This window comes from Mobula hypostoma, chromosome 9 (genome assembly GCF_963921235.1).
Source record: "Mobula hypostoma chromosome 9, sMobHyp1.1, whole genome shotgun sequence".
Taxonomy (NCBI): domain Eukaryota; kingdom Metazoa; phylum Chordata; class Chondrichthyes; order Myliobatiformes; family Myliobatidae; genus Mobula; species Mobula hypostoma.
The window spans coordinates 110702451-110722655 of record NC_086105.1 but is presented as its reverse complement, the minus strand read 5'-3'; the positions used below and the strand labels follow the sequence as shown (position 1 = coordinate 110722655).

General features: G+C 41.6%; 1 protein-coding gene across 1 annotated transcript in view; it reads right to left on the bottom strand.

Moving 5' to 3' along the window:
• Positions 1–20205, bottom strand: part of chtf18 (CTF18, chromosome transmission fidelity factor 18 homolog (S. cerevisiae)) — a 97790-nt gene that overhangs the window by 29676 nt on the left and 47909 nt on the right. Inside the window, exon 18 of the mRNA XM_063057432.1 lies at positions 10656–10786. Coding sequence (XP_062913502.1) covers positions 10656–10786 — 131 coding nt within the window. The remainder of the gene's footprint in view (positions 1–10655; positions 10787–20205) is intronic.

The window sequence follows — 20205 nt, the reverse complement described above, 5'->3', positions numbered from 1 at the left end:
CCGAGTAAGCAACATCTACTGACATTCCCTTGATTATCCTGCCTGTTATTTCCTCAAAGAATTCTAACAGATTTGTCAGGCAAGACTTCCCTTTAAAGAAACTATGCTGACTTTGGCCTTTTTTATCATGTGCCTCCAAGTACCCTGAAACCTCATCCTTAGTAATGGACTCCCAACATCTTACCAATCACTGAAGTCAGGCTGTATTAGTTCATTTATTTAAGAAGTAAGGGAAACAAAAGAGTGGAATAACATTTGCAATATTCCAGTCCTCCAGAACCATTCCACAATCTAGTGATTTTTAAAAGATCACTAATAATGCCTCCACAATCTCTTCAACTATGTCTTTCAGAACCCTGGGATGTAGTCCATCTGGTTTCAGCTTCCCAAGTACATTTTCCTTAGTAATAGCAACTACACTCACTTCTGTCCCCTGACACTCTCGATTTCTGGCAGGCTGCTGTTGTTTTCAACAGTGAAGACTGATGCAAAATACTTAAAAGTTTGACTATCATTTCTTTATCCCCTTTATTATCTCTCCAGTGGTCTGATATCCATTATTGGCTTGCTTACCTTTACATTTAATCTTTTCTCTCTTTATTGTTTTTTTAGTTGCTTTCTATTGGTTTTTAGAAGCTTCCCAATCCTCTAGCTTCACATTCATTTTCCATCTCATGTCTTCAAAACAGATACCGTATGTGGAACTTGAGAAGAGGAAATGCAATATGCCTATATTCACATGAATGCCATGGCATTATAAATTTATAAATTATCTGCAATCTATGCTGTGTTGCAATGCGAAGGGCATCTTCACACCAAAATGCTGGAGGATTACACATTAGTTACTGCAAGCTCAATTAAAATCACCACCTTCCTAATAAATTTTAGTCCAATTTTTTTTTTTGTTTAATTTCTTCCATTTACTTGCCAAATGGGTTTGTGAAGATAGCTGATGCTGAAGGGTTATTGAGTAAAGAAGCTCTAAGATTGCTGATAGGCAATAGATTCTGAAATACTGGCTACATTCATAGACATAGAACAGCACCAACATAGCCCAAAATGTACTAACAGCTACAGTACATAGCTCCACTTGTTCCCCTAGTATACACACTTTACATTCAACACTTGCAATTTTCAAGCCCTTAAAACATACAGGCTTTGAAAAACCTAGCATTTAAAAGCATGATATTATTGGGTGGGAAGAAAATCTGACAGTAATAGTAATGGGCTCCTCGCTATAAATAGGAATATTGAGCACCCCCCCCCGCCCCCGAGTCGCAGGGTAGCGTAGTGGTTAGTGTAAATGATATTACAGTGCCAGCGACCCAGGTTCAATTCCCTCTGCCATCAGTAAACCCAGGTTCAGTTCCCTCTGCCGTCAGTAAACCTAGGCTCAGTTCCCTCTGCCATCAGTAAACCCAGGCTCAGTTCCCTCTGCCATCAGTAAACCCAGGCTCAGTTCCCTTTGCCCTCTGTAAATCCAGGTTCCATTCCCTCTGCCATCAGTAAACCCAGGTTCAGTTCCCTCTGCCATCAGTAAACCCAGGTTCCGTTCCCTCTGCCATCAGTAAACTCAGGTTCAGTTCCCTCTGCCGTCAGTAAACCCAGGTTCAGTTCCCTCTGCCCTCTGTAAACCCAGGTTCCGTTCCCTCTGCCATCAGTAAACCCAGGTTCAGTTCCCTCTGCCATCAGTAAACCCAGGTTCAGTTCCCTCTGCCATCAGTAAACCCAGGTTCCGTTCCCTCTGCCATCAGTAAACCCAGGTTCCGTTCCCTCTGCCATCAGTAAACCCAGGTTCCGTTCCCTCTGCCCTCTGTAAACCCAGGTTCCGTTCCCTCTGCCATCAGCAAAGAGTTTGTTTATCCTCCCTGTGACCGTGTGGGTTTCCTCTGGGTGCTCCGGTTTCCTCCCACATCCCAAAGACGTACGGGTTAGTAGGTTATTATGTCACATAAGTGTAATCAGGCAGCACAGGATCGCTGTACTAGACAGGCCTGTACTGAGCTGTATCTCTAAGCAAAATAAAACTCAAAACACTATAATACTCAGAAATCTACATCTAAAAGAGCATTTTAAACCACTATTTGGTTAAGTGAAAATTCCAGTAAGTTATTTTGAACACTTAAGAGAATCTCTAAAGTTGTTGTATTTTGAAAACATTAGCTTGAATGCCTGGATACATGACCGTATTCCTACATAGGTAAAATGTAGGAACTTTTATTCCAAAATCAACAAATTAGCAAACAAGACTCAATGCAGCTTTGCTAAACACCCAGTCCTGGGGCTTTGTGTACATTAGAAAGCACAATCATTATTAGTTATTCAGCATCCTACCAAATTTCCTCCCTACAGACTAGAAATGATGAGCATTTTTACAGAAGTCCATATAACGGTCGAGGAAATTCTGCTTACACGCAAGATATTTTTTGGTGAATGTCACCTTGCAATCAGTGAAGCATGGGTGATTCCACAGTGATTCAAAGCAGCCATCAAGAACGTTTGCTTTAGCCATAGTATCCAACACCAAAGGCAAAACTATTCTTGCCCTCTACTATGTCAGAAAATAATGAACTCGCCTTTTGTATGGCAACAAATTGCCTGCAGAACTTTCCAAACTAAGAGCCCTTTAAGAGCTTTCATTTAACAACCAATTACTAGAGGAAACAAAAGCTGAATAAAACTATCAGTATAGCTTCCTCTTCCCCTTTTACTGGGGTCTTCAACAACTTCAATAGGCAGAAGCTTCACCTGAAAGCAAGAACACTGAAGTGCAATAGTCCCGTCAATACTGCATGGAGTATCATGTAACATTCTAGCTGAAATCCAAGGTGTTTTGATAAAAAGGAGGATTAAGTCAAGGAGATACTCATACTAACTCCGTGATTAACACATCTACAGAATGGCAACAGAATAAATTGCGGGATCACCTAATAAAACAATAGCTCTCATTTTAAGTTTAAATTGTTACAAATCATTCCACAACAGTCTTTGTACTTGAGCCAACTTATAGAATGGCAGCTGCACCCCACGTGGCAAGAAGTCAGTAGGTTTTCTGAGAATCAGGTTTTGATTCCCTGGTGGTGTACACAGCATATCAAATTCAGTCTGTTCATTTTATTCCCTCTGTCCTTCCTGCTTGGTCCAGTTCGAGAATGCTCTGTGGGGCAATGTCAGGAAAACTTCCAAAAAGGAAATGACATTACTAAAGAAAATGGATAACTGTTACTATATTACAAGGTAGTTCCAGTTCATGCAGAATTAAAGTGAAAACTCTTGAGAATTCCATTAGCTTTTAAAAACATAATCCACTCAGTACATGCTTCTTGTTCCTTCTCTCGGCTGTGGCACAGGGGTCAGCCTTCAATTCCATCTTCTGTTGAAATCAAACCTACAGATTAGTAATCTAGAAGGCTGGGCCAAGTTCATAATTTCCAAACACTGTTTTTACCTTGAGAAGTTTGCCACTCTCATCTCTCCTTCCCCAAAAGGCAGTAATAAATCTGTAGTAAATTAATGAGCATCCAAGTAAAAGCGTCTTTGCATGACTGAACTGGTCAGCGTGATTCCCAAACATCCCTCCCACCCACCTCTCCCTTGCTTCTGTCAGAATTTAAGCTTCTAATTTGAGTTGAGGCGACCAGCGTGTTTGTACTCAAAATCTTGTGAGAGGTTTCTCATTGCGTTCTCCACCATTGACCGATGCATTATAGCTGGCAGGTAGATGAATGCGTAGATGAGCCAAAGCAGGAAGAGAGCCACAGCCAGGGGCAACACCCAGTTAGTTATCAGGATTGTCTCATCGCACCGCGCTTGAATTGTAAGGTGGTGGATCGGAACCGATGGCTGGTTAGTCTCAGATTGTGCTGTAGAAGAACACATCCTCTCTCACACCGACTGCTTCCTCTGTGTAAACTGCAGTGAACTGTGCCCCAAGACAGAATCAAGGAGAGTTGATGGTGATCCGTCTGTGGAACTGATTAAATGAGTGTTTATTTCTGTCTTCCAGATGCCAGCATATCATCATCATTTAGCTGTGTGTTGATCACGAGTAGCTCCCCCTGTGTTGGTTTTAGACTCTTGTCAGGGGATTTTCTCTTCAGTTCTTGGAGAATTGGAGATTTGTGAATGTAAAGGAAACGAGACAGAAATGCAACATTCACTAAGCCATGAGCTGAAGAGAGGGATTTTCAGATATAAGCAGATGAATTTGACCTTTGAAGTAACTGATCGCCAGATTGTATGTATTGAAATCACATGAATGTTACTATAAAAACCTACACCACAGAAATTGCAAAATTAAAATTAAGGCAGACTGTTGTCGATTTTACTGTGTTATAATATTCACTGGGTTGAATAGCTCAAGGCCTTAATGTCAGACAGTGAGTTAGTTTAGTCCATTCCTCTGTTGGTAGAACTGCACCTCTGATTTACAGGCTTGTAGATCTAATCCACTATAGAGATCGCTCATGGGCACTTAGATTCCAAGAGTAATAAAGCATGGTAACAGGCCCTTCAGCCCAACTTGTCCATGCTGACCAAGATGCCTAAATAAGCTAGTCCCATTTGACTTCTAAACTGAGATTTTTTTTAATGACCAATTAAGGGACTACAGATACAAGATAGAAAATGGTGCTGAAAATAGAAGATCGGCCATTATCTTGTGCAATGGCAGTGCATATTCAAGGAACAGAAGAAGCCATTCCCCAATTTATTTCTTATTTTCTATGCTCTTAAAACATGGACCTCAACAACAAAAAAAAATCAGTAATTAATTCTTCAAAGCTTAAGGGGGAGCTTTGTCTCAGCAGGTTAAGTTTCAACTGTGCTTAGCTGATAGCACTCATCTCAGAGAGTATGTTGTGGATTCAAATGCCATTCTATAGATTAGAGCACAGAATGCAAGCTCAGTCTCTCATGCAATGCAAGTCGATATTAATCCAATGTCTTGCCTGTCTCATTAGCTGATCCGAAGGATCCAAGCTCCCACAGCTTTTGAGGACCCATGGTTGCTGGAGCTGAGTTGCAGCTCTATACTAGCTCAGTATTACAGTGATGCACGATCAAGGCTGATGTTGAGCGATAGTACAGAGATGGAAAAGGCGATAGCTTTTAGGACACAAGGTTCAAAACTGCACTCCATTTCAAGATACAAAGATGACCAATGATTATTTTTCATTCATCCAGTTACCAGGGAATGGAAAATGTCTGGGAAACAAAGAGTTTTTATAGACACAAAAATGATGGGTGGTTTTTTGAACATTTACCTACAGGAATGATATGTTCACCCTGTAATGGATGTTGGACAATTTGGGTGCGAGTTTGTTGTTGCAACACCCTTTACGAGTTCAGGCAATGTCAACAAGCCCAAGAACAGATCTCAGACTTCAGGAAGGGGAAGTCAGAGAACACACACTAGCCCTCACTGAGGGGTCAGCGGTGGAAAGGGTAAGCAGCTTTAACTTCTAAATGGTCCATAAACCCATGAACACTGCCTCATTATTTTCTTTTGCACTAGTTATTTACTTTGTAATTTAGAGTAATTTTATATCTTTGGACTGCCACAAAACAACAGATTTCACATTGTATTCGACAGTGATACCCGATTCTCATTCAGAGTGGAGGGGCCAACACAAGTGACGGTGAAGAGAGCGTCGTTAGTAGACAAATGATAGATACTGCAAGTTTCTGGAGAAGGCATTATTTAAATGAGAAACCAATGTCGACTTGGACTTGGGAAGAGAAGCCGTGTCCATGCTCAGGATGAACAATGGAATGGGATGAGTGCAGCTGATGGAGTGGTATTGAAGAAGGATAACTTTGATTTCTATTTTAGCTCTGTGGCAGGTTTGGCAATTCAGATTGGATGTATTCAAACAAGGAAGTTAGAGCTGAGGGTGCTTATTTTGTAAGAAGAGGAATAATCCTTCCAGATTTGGTAAGAGAGAAATTCCTAACTTCAGTAGAAGGCTATACCTATGAATTTCAGTTACCAAGATATTGCAGGTGATAAGAGTTTGGAACAAAATAAAACAAGCTGCTGGAGGAACTCGGCAGATCAAGTAGGATCTGTGGAAGCAAAGGGAGAGTCAGCGATTTGGGTCAAGAACCTGCATGGAGACTGTGTCTACAGGGGAAATAGTCATTGTAAAAAGGTGAGTTAGAAGGGCGAGGCAAGGGCTGTCTGGTGACAGGTGGAACCAGGTGAAGAGGAAGATGATACATAGAAAGGACCAGACCAGATGGAGGGGGTGGGCAGCGTTCAAACAAGAATCCAGTGACTGGAAGGTGATAGGTAAGAAAACAGAAGGAAAAAGACGTAGATGGAACCATGAAAGGAAAGGGAGGGTGGAGGCAGAAATAGGAGTTAGAAGGTAATGTGGAAGCAAGAGACCGCAGGCAGTGAAATCTTATAAATAAGGAAGGTGAGAAGTGGAATCGGAAAGGGGAGGAAGAGGACCGGGAAGGAAGTTATCACCCTGAACTTCCAACAGTTAGCTACTTCATTATCGGTAGTGCCATGCATAATGGTATCATGTCTGGCTAATGCATGCAATTACTCAGCCTCCACCAGAGATTGCTCCATTCTATTCTACCACTTGCAGGCAGACAACTTAACCCTAAAGTAATGACGCTTTGATCCTTCCAAACAAAACTGTTGACTATTGAACAACGGAAAGCAAAGGATTAAGTACTCAGTTGGAGCCAACAGGAAGTACACTCAAATGACTTTGCAAGCTGTCCACTTCTGTATAAATGTCATGCAAGTGATTTGTCATCTTTCTCGTTTCCAGTTGCAAAGTAGCTCGTGTATATTACAATACTGGAAACTCAGCAGCTTGTCAGTAATTGGTGTAATTACTTGACTCAAGTAGAGCACCAACACAGAGGCTGTGTACAAGAAGGGCCTGAGTCTACTTCCTGAGGAGACTGAGGTCCTTTGGAGTATGCAAGACTTTCCTTCACATGTTCTACCAGCCTGTTGTCACCAGAACAATCTTCTATGTGGTGGTGTGCTGGGGCAATGGCATCAACACGGGTGATGCCAATAGGCTCAATAAACTGTTTAGAAAGACTGGCTCTGTTATAGGAGTCAAACTGGACATATTGGAAGCTGTGGTAGAACAAAGGACCCTACAGAAAATCTGGATAATTCTGGACAATGTTTCTCACCTTCTGCATGCCACCTTGGCTAAACAGAGGAGCACTTTAAGAAATAGGCTAAGACAACTGCGTTGCTCCAAAGAGCGCTATAGGAGGTCATTCTTACCCTCGGCCATTAGGCTCTATAATGAGTCAACCTATAGCCAGGGAAGTGATGACAACCCACTCCCCCCCACCACCGTAAGACTGTTTGAGGTAACTTAGTTTTTTATTCTTTCTTACTTCTTCTAATATTTGTATATTTTGTATATCTGTGCACTTCTAATGACACCGCAACACTAATTTCCTTTGGGATCAATAAATTATCTATCTATCTCTCTAATAGAGAAGTACACTTCAAAATAATATATCAGTATGATTACACTGAAAATACTTTGGCAGATTAACCACAAGATTATGAGGAGTGACAGCTGTTTGTTGTATAGGCCCAAGGGCAGTTGTACTTTGTAATAATATGGTGCAGCAGCTTTTCAGTTTGATCGCAGACTAATTATACAATGGCTACAGTAAATAACAAGAGGATCCGACTTGAAATAAATTAGAACAGTTAAAGTTACTGTCAGGAGCAAAACAAGATTTGTTAGCGCCTGCCAGCATCCCCCGGAAGATACAGTAAGAAAAGTGATTAACACCCTTACTAAATTTGAATAAATTTAACAAATTTGTAGATGTGTTGTTTTAACAGCATTGAACTCAGGAGATACCAGGACAGGATGGAAGTGCATCTCATTTCATATCATAATATTATCAGGAGTGGTTTTATTGCAGCATCTTCTTCAAATCAGTTTCTACGAGCTGGGAATATTCAGTAAACACACATTACTTGCATTTAGATCAGGCAGTCTATTCTACTTAATTATTATTGTGGGATTTGTTTATTCTTTAATATCAGTTGAAGAACATGATGAAACCAATTATGTGTAATGGTGGATCTCTCCCTTATCATTCAACTGGCTTACAAACCTGGAGCTGTTTGGATTGGCTGTCAAATGTACTATGTTAAGCATTTGAAAGCACCATGAGGCATCTGAAGGATGTTGTAAATACTTTAGTCAACAAATGAGGGAAAGGAACAGTCCATCTGTAGATGAGATTATACAATAGTTATTATTCACCGGGTTGTGACTTTTCCACTTTTGCATTATTTCCCAGATACTATGCCAATTCTTTCTCAATAATGCATCCTGTTGACTTGTGTAGTATTCAGGCATTTTGCTCCATTTTTTTTGATGACTTTGAAATACATTAGTTAGATGCAGAGAGAACTCTGTCATGTTGATGCATTAGTGGTGGCATCTGTTAGTCTCGCGAGACCATGGATCTGCGCCTGGAAAGTCTTGCTTCAGTCTGTGTTAGAGCAGCATCTGTTGCCATACACTAACATAGGGCATCCTGCCACAGGGGCTTTATTAACATAGTTGTTGGAACAGCAACCATAGAGTACCAAGTATGTTTCTATGTTTCTAAAAATAGCTCACAAACCAAATTTGGCCATTTGACGCAAAAGTCAGATAACCTAATGATAGATTTAAATGCAATCTGCTCAATCTACTCAAGATCTACCAATTTCCAAGACTATAACACATCTTGAACTCCCAAGTCCTGATGGCCATAACACTACTGGAAGCTGTGCCCTCAGGAGCTAAACTGTCAGGATGAAATGTCTCCTTCAGTGCCTCTGCTGTTCTCTCCTCCTTTATGATGTTCTTTAAAACCTCTCTTCGACCAATATATCATCTCAGCTTTTGGTTTACTGTCATGTGGCCTTATGACACTCCGGTGATACACTCTGGGATATTTTTGATGACACTGAGAGTACAATGCAAATATAAACTGCTGCAGCTAACTAGAACGGACTCAGGTTACTGTTCTTCTGGTTCCTCTCTCTGAACCCAATCTTTCAACTTGCTGTTGAACGAAAACCCAAAACAATTCCAATCAAAAAATATACTTTTATACTTTGATAAAGCTAAACTTGATCCCAGAATGCTGACAGCATGCCGGTGATTCCACTCAGTGAATCCCTTTCACTAATTCATCTAGCAGACCAATTGTTCTCTGTGCTTTTTAGGAGTCTTTATGTAGAACTTACAGCACAGGAGCCACATTTTACAACACAAACCCCTCGTCAGTCCAACCTAGTAATTGTACTCTGTACTTTCCTACTCCATCTTCCCTTCTCCATTTCCTGTTATTCCTTTCCATTTCACCTACTTAGTTGGTTCTCCCATTGCTAACTGCCTCAACTGCTTTTAGTAGCAAGTTCCATATTCTAGGCAAGTGGTGCAACTAGTAGAAACAGTGTGTCACAGATCCAGAGAACCACACCCAACCCTGACTTCAGCTCCTGTCTGTGTGGACTTTGCACGTTCTCCCTTTAATTGCTGGGTTTCCTCCGGGTGCCCTGGTTTCTTTCCATATTACAAACACGTACAAGGTTGGGTAGCCCAACTGGTTACTGTAAATTGTGCCTAGTGTGTAGGTTTGTGGTAGAATCTGACAGAGTTATGAGTATGTGGGGGAAGAGCAAAAAGTGAGATTGATAACTGGATGAGCGTAATTGGAGGGTAGTGGGGAAGCTGATGGTCAGCACGAACTTGCTGGGCTGAAGGGTCTGTTTCTGTACTGTATGACTCCACGAATTCAAGCAGGTTTCTCCTTAATTACTTATTTGATCTGTCAGTTATGTTACATTACCACACACACACACACAGTTCAAGCAGCATCTATGAAGGGAGTAAACAGTCAACGTTTCTGGGGGCAGAAGCCAGAATAAGGTTTGGAGAAGCAGAAACAGTACAAATCTGGAACATGATAGGTGAGACCAGGTGAGGAAGAAAGCAGGTCGGTGGCGGACAGGGACGAGGCAAGAAGCTGGGAGTAGATAGGTAGAAGATGTGAAGACCTAATAGGAAAGAACAGTGGACCATGGAAGAAAAGGAGAGGAGGGAAGCTGAAACTGTTACATTATCAGCTTCAACTTAGAACAGCTTCCACGTAGAAGTTTCAAGTTCGAATCCAGCCAGCTCCCTTGCACGTTTTTTATCCATGCAGGGTTGAGCGTCGAGCTAGCAAGTCGGCCTCATAGAAATAAGAAAGCCTGCTAAAAAAACGCTGTCATGACAGCGTCCCGATGACTCCACTCGGAGTTAAGGGCTTTCTTCTTCTTCTTAAGGGTCTGTATTAGTCCCAAATCCAGGGCTTGTCAAGGACTGAATTTTCAATATCTGAACCATTCCAATGTGGACAAATCCCTCTGGCCTCGGTATAACTTACTTTATTACATTTTAAAGAAAGCATTACATAACTGCTATCAACTTACCCAATATAGTTGTTAGGCTCAGGCCACTCCTAGAAGCATCTAAACCCGTCTTCAAGTAATTTTTCTAGTTTATACATTCAGCTTTGCCAGGATACGTAGGAATATTTAAACAGATTGTGATTTTTACCTAAAACGATGAACAGAAATTTGAGAAAATAGAGAGGATGCTTACGGGTCTAATAAGTAGATGTACTGTCCCTCAGGCGTCCGTTCCTGGTGATACGTAAGGTTGTAAGACAGCATGGCTCCTATTAGGTCAGCTAGCTGCTGCTTCTCCCTGGTGCTATATAGCTGGGTATTTACCTGCAACAAAGGTTTTGCAGTATGTTACCATAAGCCTCCAAGCAGAACAAAAAATTGTCCCCTTTTAAACATCTATGTTGGCTCCTTCTTTTTGGTCTAATTGTGTTTTTTTTTACTGTAAAAATGCATTTAATGGGTGTTTTTTTCCTGTGAATGCTGCTTTTATGATGCCTGTGATGCTACCACGAAAAAGTTTTTTCATCGCACCTGTGCATACACATATTTGTGCATATGACAATAAACTTCACCTTGACCTTGAAAGTTGCCCTTCGATCGAAGGTAGCTGCTCACAATACACACTTGTGGAACATGAGAGTAGTTCTCTGGATGACAAATCTCAATCAGGATTTTGTATTTGAATGGAACAAATGCTGTTCAGCAACATGGACAGTCGAAAATCCACTTAATATTCCTTTCAACCTCTATGTATTTTAAGGAGACACAAGAGACTGCAAACTAATGACAAAAGCAAAATATAGTGGATTGTAGTGATGGTGCTTTATTACCATTTTTAAGTTTCCCTCTTGCGTCCAGTTTTTAAGGTTCTAATTGGCAAAGGTACAGCCCTCTCTTTGCCTTAGTCCAAGATTCTTCAAATTAACCATCCTTCCTGCTAAACAACTATTAGCATATATCAAACAACAGGAATACTGCAGATGCTGGAAATTCAAGCAACACACATCAAAGTTGCTGCTGAACGCAGCAGGCCAGGCAGCATCTCTAGGAAGAGGTACGGTCGACGTTTCAGGCTGAGACCCTTCGTCAGACGAAGGGTCTCGGCCTGAAACGTCGACCGTACCTCTTCCTAGAGATGCTGCCTGGCCTGCTGCGTTCACCAGCAATTTTGATGTGTGTTGCTATTAGCATATATCCTTATCCTTAGCAAACACCAGCAAAGTTATTATTTTTACATAATCCTAAACATTGTGTCCCAATGTCTGCGGCGTTGTAGAGGAATCAAAAAATTCTGTTCATCAGCAGTTGCATTTTTACAAAAACTCCTGCAGGACATGCAAAACTCTTCCATTTTAATGACTTCTTTATATTATTAAAATAACACAATGAGTACATTTATCAATTTGCTCCATTTCCATATTAATTCTGCAAGACAATGTTAGTTGAACCTTTAGTCTTTGCAAATCCCTGAGCAAGCAGAACTGACTAGCAGGGAGCCAAAAAAAATTGGCTCTCCAGGGTCAAGGACAATTTGTGCATCAACACATACAACACCATGAAGGCAAAGAGCATCAGGATAGCTTGTGTTTTCCCATGCATATAAAATAGACCCACTACAAAATCTTAGGTAGATCTTGGCAACACTCTGCTCCGAAGGATACCTTCAGTCTTCAAATTCAAATCCATCTTTTAACATAAATGGCACAGCTGTTGTAAATTACATACAGAGCAGCATCTCTGTATGTCAGTACAGGCTCTGAAACTTGTGGTATCTTCCACTCATTCCTCAATGTCAAATGGTTTTTCAACTACAAGGTAAAAATGTGTGTTTACTGGCTTGTGCAAAACACACTAAGCACAGGATTTATGCATGTCAAGTACAAGTTTAATCATGAATACAGCCAAATGAAACAGCATTACTCTGGGGCTAAGATGCAAAACATAGTACTAACAGTCATACACAGCACAAGGAACATTTAGCACAGATAAGACAGAAAGCACATACAAGATATCAGTAAAATGCAGTCACATAAATAATATAATCCAAGACCCTGAGTCCTATGAATGTTGCAGCAGTCTGCAGATCTACACAATATATCTTGTCTTCTGCTGCGTGAACACCAACTCCAGTACGGATGCCGTGCCACACCTCCTCTGGCACTTCGGTGGAGTGTCCACCGACACCTAACCCTGGGTGACTGCAAACAGGTGACACTGCGGCTTGAGGCCTAGTGCTCGCTAGGACTGAGGCCACACAACTCCCCCTCCGTCCACCAATAAACCAATGAACTGGACTTGCAGCATTCCACATTAATAATGTCCAATAGGGTCTTGCAATCACAAGAAATGTAAACCCTTTCTAAAAGTGAAATGGAACCAAACTTTTAAACAGTCAAATACAACACAAAGCTGTTATTGTATGTTCAGCTGACCTGCCAAAGACACATCTACTTACCTTTTAAAAACTTCTAACTTCTTGTCCTTCATCTTTTTAGGGGTGAATTTTTCCCACCCCCATGGGGAACATCTTTAACTTGAGAGTCCTAGTAAAGTCCAGTACTTAATCCTCTCCCAGTCATTTTTGCTGACATCACTGTAATAAAGGCTGGCTGGTGGCACAGTGGCACCAGCGCCGGACTCTGGAGCGAAGGCTCCCGAGTTCGAATCCAGCTGGCTCCCTTACACACTTTCCATCTGTACTGGGTTGAGCGTTGAGCTAGCAACTCGGCCTCATAAAAATAAGAAAGCCTGCTAAAAAAGTGCTGTTAAATGACGGCATCCCGATGACTCCACTCGGAGTTAAGGGCTTTCTTCTTCACTGTAATAAAACGCCCTTTCACGTTCCACTTAATCATTGAAATCATCATACGGCAGGCAAAATGCTCACAATCAAAGAACACAATTGCACAGATCAGCCAAAATGTGACAACAAATAGCGATTATGTGACTATCAATTTGGACCATAATTCACTAGAGCAGAATTAGGCTATACGGCCATTGAGTCTGCTCCACCATTTGATCACGGACGATTTATTTTCCCTCTCAACCCCACTCACCTGCATTCGCCCCACAACCTTAGACACCTTAACTCAGCGGCCCCCAACCACCGGGCTGCGGACCAGTACTGGTCCGCAAGGCATGCGCTACCAGGTCGCGAGGAAACAATATGATTTGGCGATATGAGTCAGCTGCACCTTTCCTCATTCCCTGTCACGCCCACTGTTGAGCCATTACGCATGCGAGGTCATTACCCGCGCGTCATCCATGTCAGCGCGGGAAGGAGATCAACTCCTCGAGCTTGCAAATGACGACGGGCTGAGAAGTATGTTTGACATAACATCTCTGCCGGCGTTCTGGATCAAAGTCAAGGCTAAATATCCTGAGATAGCCGGGAAAGCACTGAAAACGTTGCGTCCATTTCCAACATATCTCTGCAATGAATGCAACGAAAACCAAATTGCGGAATAGACCGGACATAAGGAACCTCCTTCAAGTATCGCTGTCTCCCGTCACCCTTCGATAGGACCGTCTTGTTGCAGGGAAACAAGCCCAGGGCTCCCACTGATTCAGCGATATTGGTGTGTTGCAATGATTTTATATGTTCATACGGGGAAAATATGTCCTGTGTGTTTAATATCCAAACGATACTTAAAATGTTACGATGCTATTGACTTACTTATAATATAATATAATAATTATATAATAATTACAGCATGGAAACAGGCCATCTCTGCCCATCTAGTCCGTGCCGAACGCTACTCTCACCTAGTCCCACCGACCTGCACTCAGCCCATAACACTCCATTCCTTTCCGGTCCATATACCTATCCAATTTTTCTTTAAATGATAATGTCGAACCTGCCTCTGCCACTTCTACTGGAAGTTTGTTCAACACTTTGTTCAGCTCCCCTGATAATTGACTTATCACTATATTCATGCGAGGAAAATATGCGCTGTGTGTTTAATATTAAATTCGTTAGATAAACCCTCTTAGAAACGAAATTGAGTATATTAGCCACTTATCACCGATATTCCGGTCGTGATTAACACCACCCCCCGCCCTCCCCCGAACAGAATCACCGAAAACGATTTATAGAAAAAATGGGTACCTACATGCATGCGCAAATCACGCATGCGCACTTGTACCCACGCAAGACTTCATGGTCATTGTAGTCTCGTGGTAAACAACGTATTTGACTGCTACTTTTGTCCGTTGGCAACCCTACCCGCCCCCCCCCCCCCGGGTCAGCCGGTCCGCAAGAATATTGTCAATATGAAACCGGTCTGCAGTGCAAAAAAGGTTGGAGACCCCTGCCTTAACTAATGAAAAACCTATCAAGTTCCAATTTAAATAGACCCAAAGACTTGGCCTCCACAGGTGTCTGTGGCAATGAATTCTAGATTCACCACCCTCTGGCTGAAGAATTTTCTCCTCATCGTTGTTCTAAAGGTACATCCTTTGATTCTGAGGTGGTGTCCTCTGGCCTTAGACTCTTCCACTAACGGAAACATCATTTCGACATCCACTCTATCTAGACCTTTGCACATTTGGCAGATTTCAGTGATCCCACCCACCCCATTGTTCTAAACTCTAGTGCATACAGACCCAGAGCCACCAAAAGCATCCCAATATGTTAACTCTTTCATTCCTGGGATTATTATCGTAAACCACCTCTGGACCCTCTCCAGCGCCACCACATCCTTTCTTAGATAAGGAGCCCAAAACTGATTACAATACTCCAAAAGAAATCTGACCAATGTCCTAAAACCCTCTTGAAATGAATGCCAACATTGCGTTTGCCTTCCTTACTAATGACTCAACCAGCAAGTTACCCTTTAGGGATCCTGCACCTGCAGTTTCTGAACGTGACTTTCTTTGGCTAGTGTTGCAAGAAGGTTTGACAACAGAAGATTTCTGAAGGAAGCTTCTTAAAAGAAAACAACTCCAAACGTATTTTCTGTCTGTGTGAATAAAGTTTGCTAATTATTCAAAGTATCGATCTGCATATTTTGTTTTTGAAGTGAACAAAGCAATACTGAAACACCGTTTTGGAGAAAGAACTGGGTGGAAACGCATTTACCAGCCAACATTTACCCAATCAACCAATATCCTTTGGAAAGTGAAGCCAGTAAGAGGGACTTAATTTCTTTTTTATTACCCTCATTCTTATAAATACATTAACATAAAGAGTACAATGCAAATAATCCATATTGATCAATTTTGTGAAAGATACCTGCAAAATATGAGCATTTAATATTTGTTAAAAAAAGGAATTATGTGTATATTTAACTGATTCCAAACAGCAGAACACAAAATAATTTTAGGTTTGATTAAAAATGATCTCTGATTCTGACAGAAAAATCTGGGTTTCTCTTTAGAGACTGCAGTCTTAATAAAGTCACAATAAAAAAAATCTAATCCCAATTTAGAACAAAGGTCCAGAGCGTGCTTGGCATTGGCCATTTATCAAATTCCTACTGTTCCAACAAAAATGAACAATATTGAAGATATCAGAATAAGGACGAACACATTATTTTAAAGTATGACAAAAAGAGGAAGGGAGGACAATGAAAGAGAACAATAGGAACCAGGTAGAATTTTATGCATAGAATAGGTTATTAAAAAATGGGATTAAGTTTAAAAAAAACTAACAATGCCATAGATTAGGAGACAAAAGAAAGATGTAAACACAGACATACAACATAAGATGAAATATACAGTGAGAAACATGCATTTCAGTGTTTTACTTCAATAAATGTGTCAATATGAATCAATAGAGGATGATCGAAGTCATAAATTCAGTTCTGTGGGAATTTCACAGCTCTATCCATGTTAGATATATTTTCGATGAGTTCATTTCCTGAATACAATCGTTTTTTGACCATTTTATATCACTGAAAAAAATCACTGTTGTGACCCACTTTAGATATGTTTTCATGATTCTTTCAGAAGACTTAAACACTTTCTGAGCAATATTAAAGAGTCTCCTTTCCCCTCCTCAGTCTCTAGTTACATTTCATCCAACGAGGCCCCTCAAAAGTTTGTGCTATGGATTTCACTTAAATAATAAAACACTGAGGGAGACAATTATACCATAAGACATAGGAGAAGAATTAGACTATTCGGCCCATCGAGTCTTCTCCGTCATTCCATCACGGCTGATTTATTATCACTCTCAAGCCCATTCACCAGCCTCCTCTCCATATCCTTTGATGCTCGACCAGTCCAGAACCTATCATCCTCTACTTTAAACATACTCAATGACTTGGTTTCTGTCGCCATCTGTGGCAATGAATTCCACAGATTCACTACCCACTGGCTCAGGAAATTCCTCCTCATCTCTATTCTAAATGGACATACCTCTATTCCGAGGCTGTGCTCTCTTGTCCTAGACTCACCCACTATAGAAAACATCCTCTCCACATCCACTCTATCTAGGTCTTTCAAAATTCAAACACAAAATACTCTGCAGATGCTGGGGTTGAAGCAACACTCACAACATGCTGGAGGAACTCAGCAGGTCGGGCAGCATCCGTGGAAACGATCAGTCAACATTTCGGGCCAGAACCCTTCATCAGGACTGAAGAGGGAAGGGGCAGAGGCCCTATAAAGAAGGTGGGGGGAGGGTGGGAAGGAGAAGGCTGGTAGGTATCAGGTGAAAAACTAGTAAGGGGAAAGATAAAGGGGTGGGGGAGGGGATAGGCAGGAAAGGTGAAGAAGGAATGGGGAAAGCACAATGGGTAGTAGAAGGAGGCGGAACCATGAGGGAGGTAGTAGGCAGCTGGGGGAGGGGGCAGAGTGAAACTGGGATAGGGGAAGGGAGGGGGAGGGGATTACCGAAGTTGGAGAATTCAATGTTCATACCAAAGGGCTGGAGACTACCTAGTTGGTATATGAGGTGTTGCTCCTCCAACCTGAGTTCAGCCTCAACATGGCAGTAAAGGAGGCCATGTATGGACATATCTGAATGGGAATGTGACACAGAGTTGAAGTGGGTGGCAACTGGAAGATCCTGTCTGTTGTGGCGGATGGAGCGGAGGTGCTCGACGAAGCGGTCCCCCAATCTGCGTCGGGTTTCACCGATATAGAGGAGGCTGCACTAGGAGCAAAATTCAATAGGTTTCAATGAGATACTCCCTCATTCTTCTAAAGTGCAGTGAGTACAGGCCCAGAACCATCAAGTGCGCCGTATTCATTAACCCTTTCATTCCCAGAATAATTCTTGTGTATCTTCTCTGGACACTCTCCAATTTGCCAGCATAGCATTTCTTGGACAAGGGGCCCAAAACTGCTCACAATACTCCAAATACAGTCTGACAAATCCCTTATAAATTAACAGCATTACACCCATGCTTTTATATTCTCGTCATCTCAAAACGAATGCTAACATTGCATTTGTCCTCCTTTCTGCTAACTCAACTTACAAGTTAAACTTTAGGGAATCCTACTTGAGGATTCCCAAGTCCCCTTGTACCTCTGTTTTCTCAATTTGTCCCTGTTTAGCAAATGGTCTTTGCCTTTACTTTTTCAACCAAAGTGCATGACCATATACTTCCCTACACTATATTCCATCTGCCACTTCTTGCCCATTATCCTAATCTAATTCCTTCCGAAGGCTCCCAGCTTCCTCAATACTACCTGCCCCCTCCATCTATCTTTGTAAAGTCTGCAAACTTGGTCACAAATTGACCATAAATATAGGAGCAGAGTCAGGTCACTTGGCCCATCGATTCTGCTCCGCCATTTCATCACGGCTGATCCAATTTTCCCTCTCAGCCCCAGTTTCCTGTCTTCTCCCCGTATCCCTTCATGCCTTGACCAATCCAGAGTCTATCAACCTCTGCCTTAAATTATACATAAAGACTTGGCCTCCACAGCTGCCTGTGGCAAAGAATTCCACAGATTTACCACTCTCTGGCTAAAGACATTCCTCTTCATCTTTGTTCTAAAAGGACAGCCCTCTACTCTGAGGCTGAGTCCTCCGGTCTTAGACTGTCCCGCTATAGCATACATCCTCTCCATATCCACTCTATCAAGGCCTTTCACCATTCCATAGGTTTCAATGAGGTCAACCCTCATTCTTCTGGATTCTAGTGAATATAAGCCCAGAGCCACCAAATTCACTTTATATGACAAATCCATCAATTCAATCATCCAAATCATTGACATATGAAGTAAAAACAAAAGGTCTCAACATTGGCCCCTGTGGAACACCACTAGTCACCAGCAGCCAACCAAAAAAGTCCCTCTTTATTCCTACTCTTTGCCTCCTGCCAGCCAGCCAATCTTCTACCCATACAAGTATCTTTCCAGTAATATCCTAGGATTTTATATTGGTAAACAGCCTCATATGTAGCACCTTGTCATCAAAGGCCTTTTGAAAATCCAAGTAAACAACATCCACTGACTCTACTTTGTTGGAGTTTTTTGAGGCAATAATAAGCTAGATAGACAGAATTGTCAGGCAAGATTTCCCCTTAAGGAAACCATACTGACTTTGACCAATTTTATCATGTGTCTGAAACCTCATTCTCAATAATGGCCTCCAACATTTTGCCAACCACCGAAGTCAGGCTAAATGGTGTACAACTTCCTTTTCACAGCCTCCCTCCTTTCTTAAGCAGTAGAGTGACATTTACAATTTTCAAGTCCTGCGGAACCATCCCAAAATCTAGCAATTCTTGAAAGATCACTACTAATGCCTCCACAATTTCTTCAGCTACCTGGGGTGTAGTCCATCTGGTCCAGTTGACACATCTACCTCCAGACCTTTCAGCTTCCCAAGCACCTTCTCCTTAGTAATAACAATTACACTCACTTCTGCCACCCGCACACCCCGCCCATCCTCCAACACTGTTGAACTTCCGGAATATTGCTAGTGTCTTCCACAGTGAAGACTGATGCAAAATACTTATTTAGTTCATCTGTCATTTCTTTATCCTCCATTACTACACCTCCAGCATCATTTTCCAATGGTCCGATATCTTACTCTTGCCTCTCTTTTATTCTTTATACATCTGAAAAACATTTTGTGTCTTCTTTTATATTGTCTAGCACATCTTTATATTTCATCATTTTCTCCTTAAGGTTTTTTTTAAAGTTGCCTCTGTTGGCTTTTAAAAGCTTCCCAATCTTATAACTTCCCACTAATTTTTGCTCTATTATATGTTTTTGTCTTCCCTTGTTAACAACGTTTGTGTCATCCTCGCTTTAGAATACTTTGTCTTCTTTGGGATCTATCCTGTGCCTTCTGAATTGCTCCCAAAAACTCCAACCATTGCTGCTTTGCTGTCATCCCTGCTGCTGTTCCCTTCCAATCAATTTTGGCCAGTTCCTCTCTCCTGTCTCTGTAATCCACTTTACTCTATTGTAATACTGTTACATCTGACTTTTTCTTCTCCCTCTCAAACTGCAGGGTGAATCCTATCATATTATGATCACTGCCTCCTGAGGGTTCCTTTACCTCAAGCTTCCTAATCAAAACTGGTTCAATACACAACACCCAATCCAGAATTGCCTTTCCCCTAGTGAACTCAACCAAAAACTGCTTTAAAAAGCCCTCTCATAGGCATTTTACAAATCTCCTCTTGAGATCTAGCACCAACCTGATTTTCCCCAATCTACCTACAGACTGAAATCTCCCATGACTATTGTAACATTGCCCTTTTTTACATGGTTTTTCTACCTCCTGTTTTAATTTGTACTCCGCATCCTGGCTACTGTTTGGAGGCTTATACATAGCT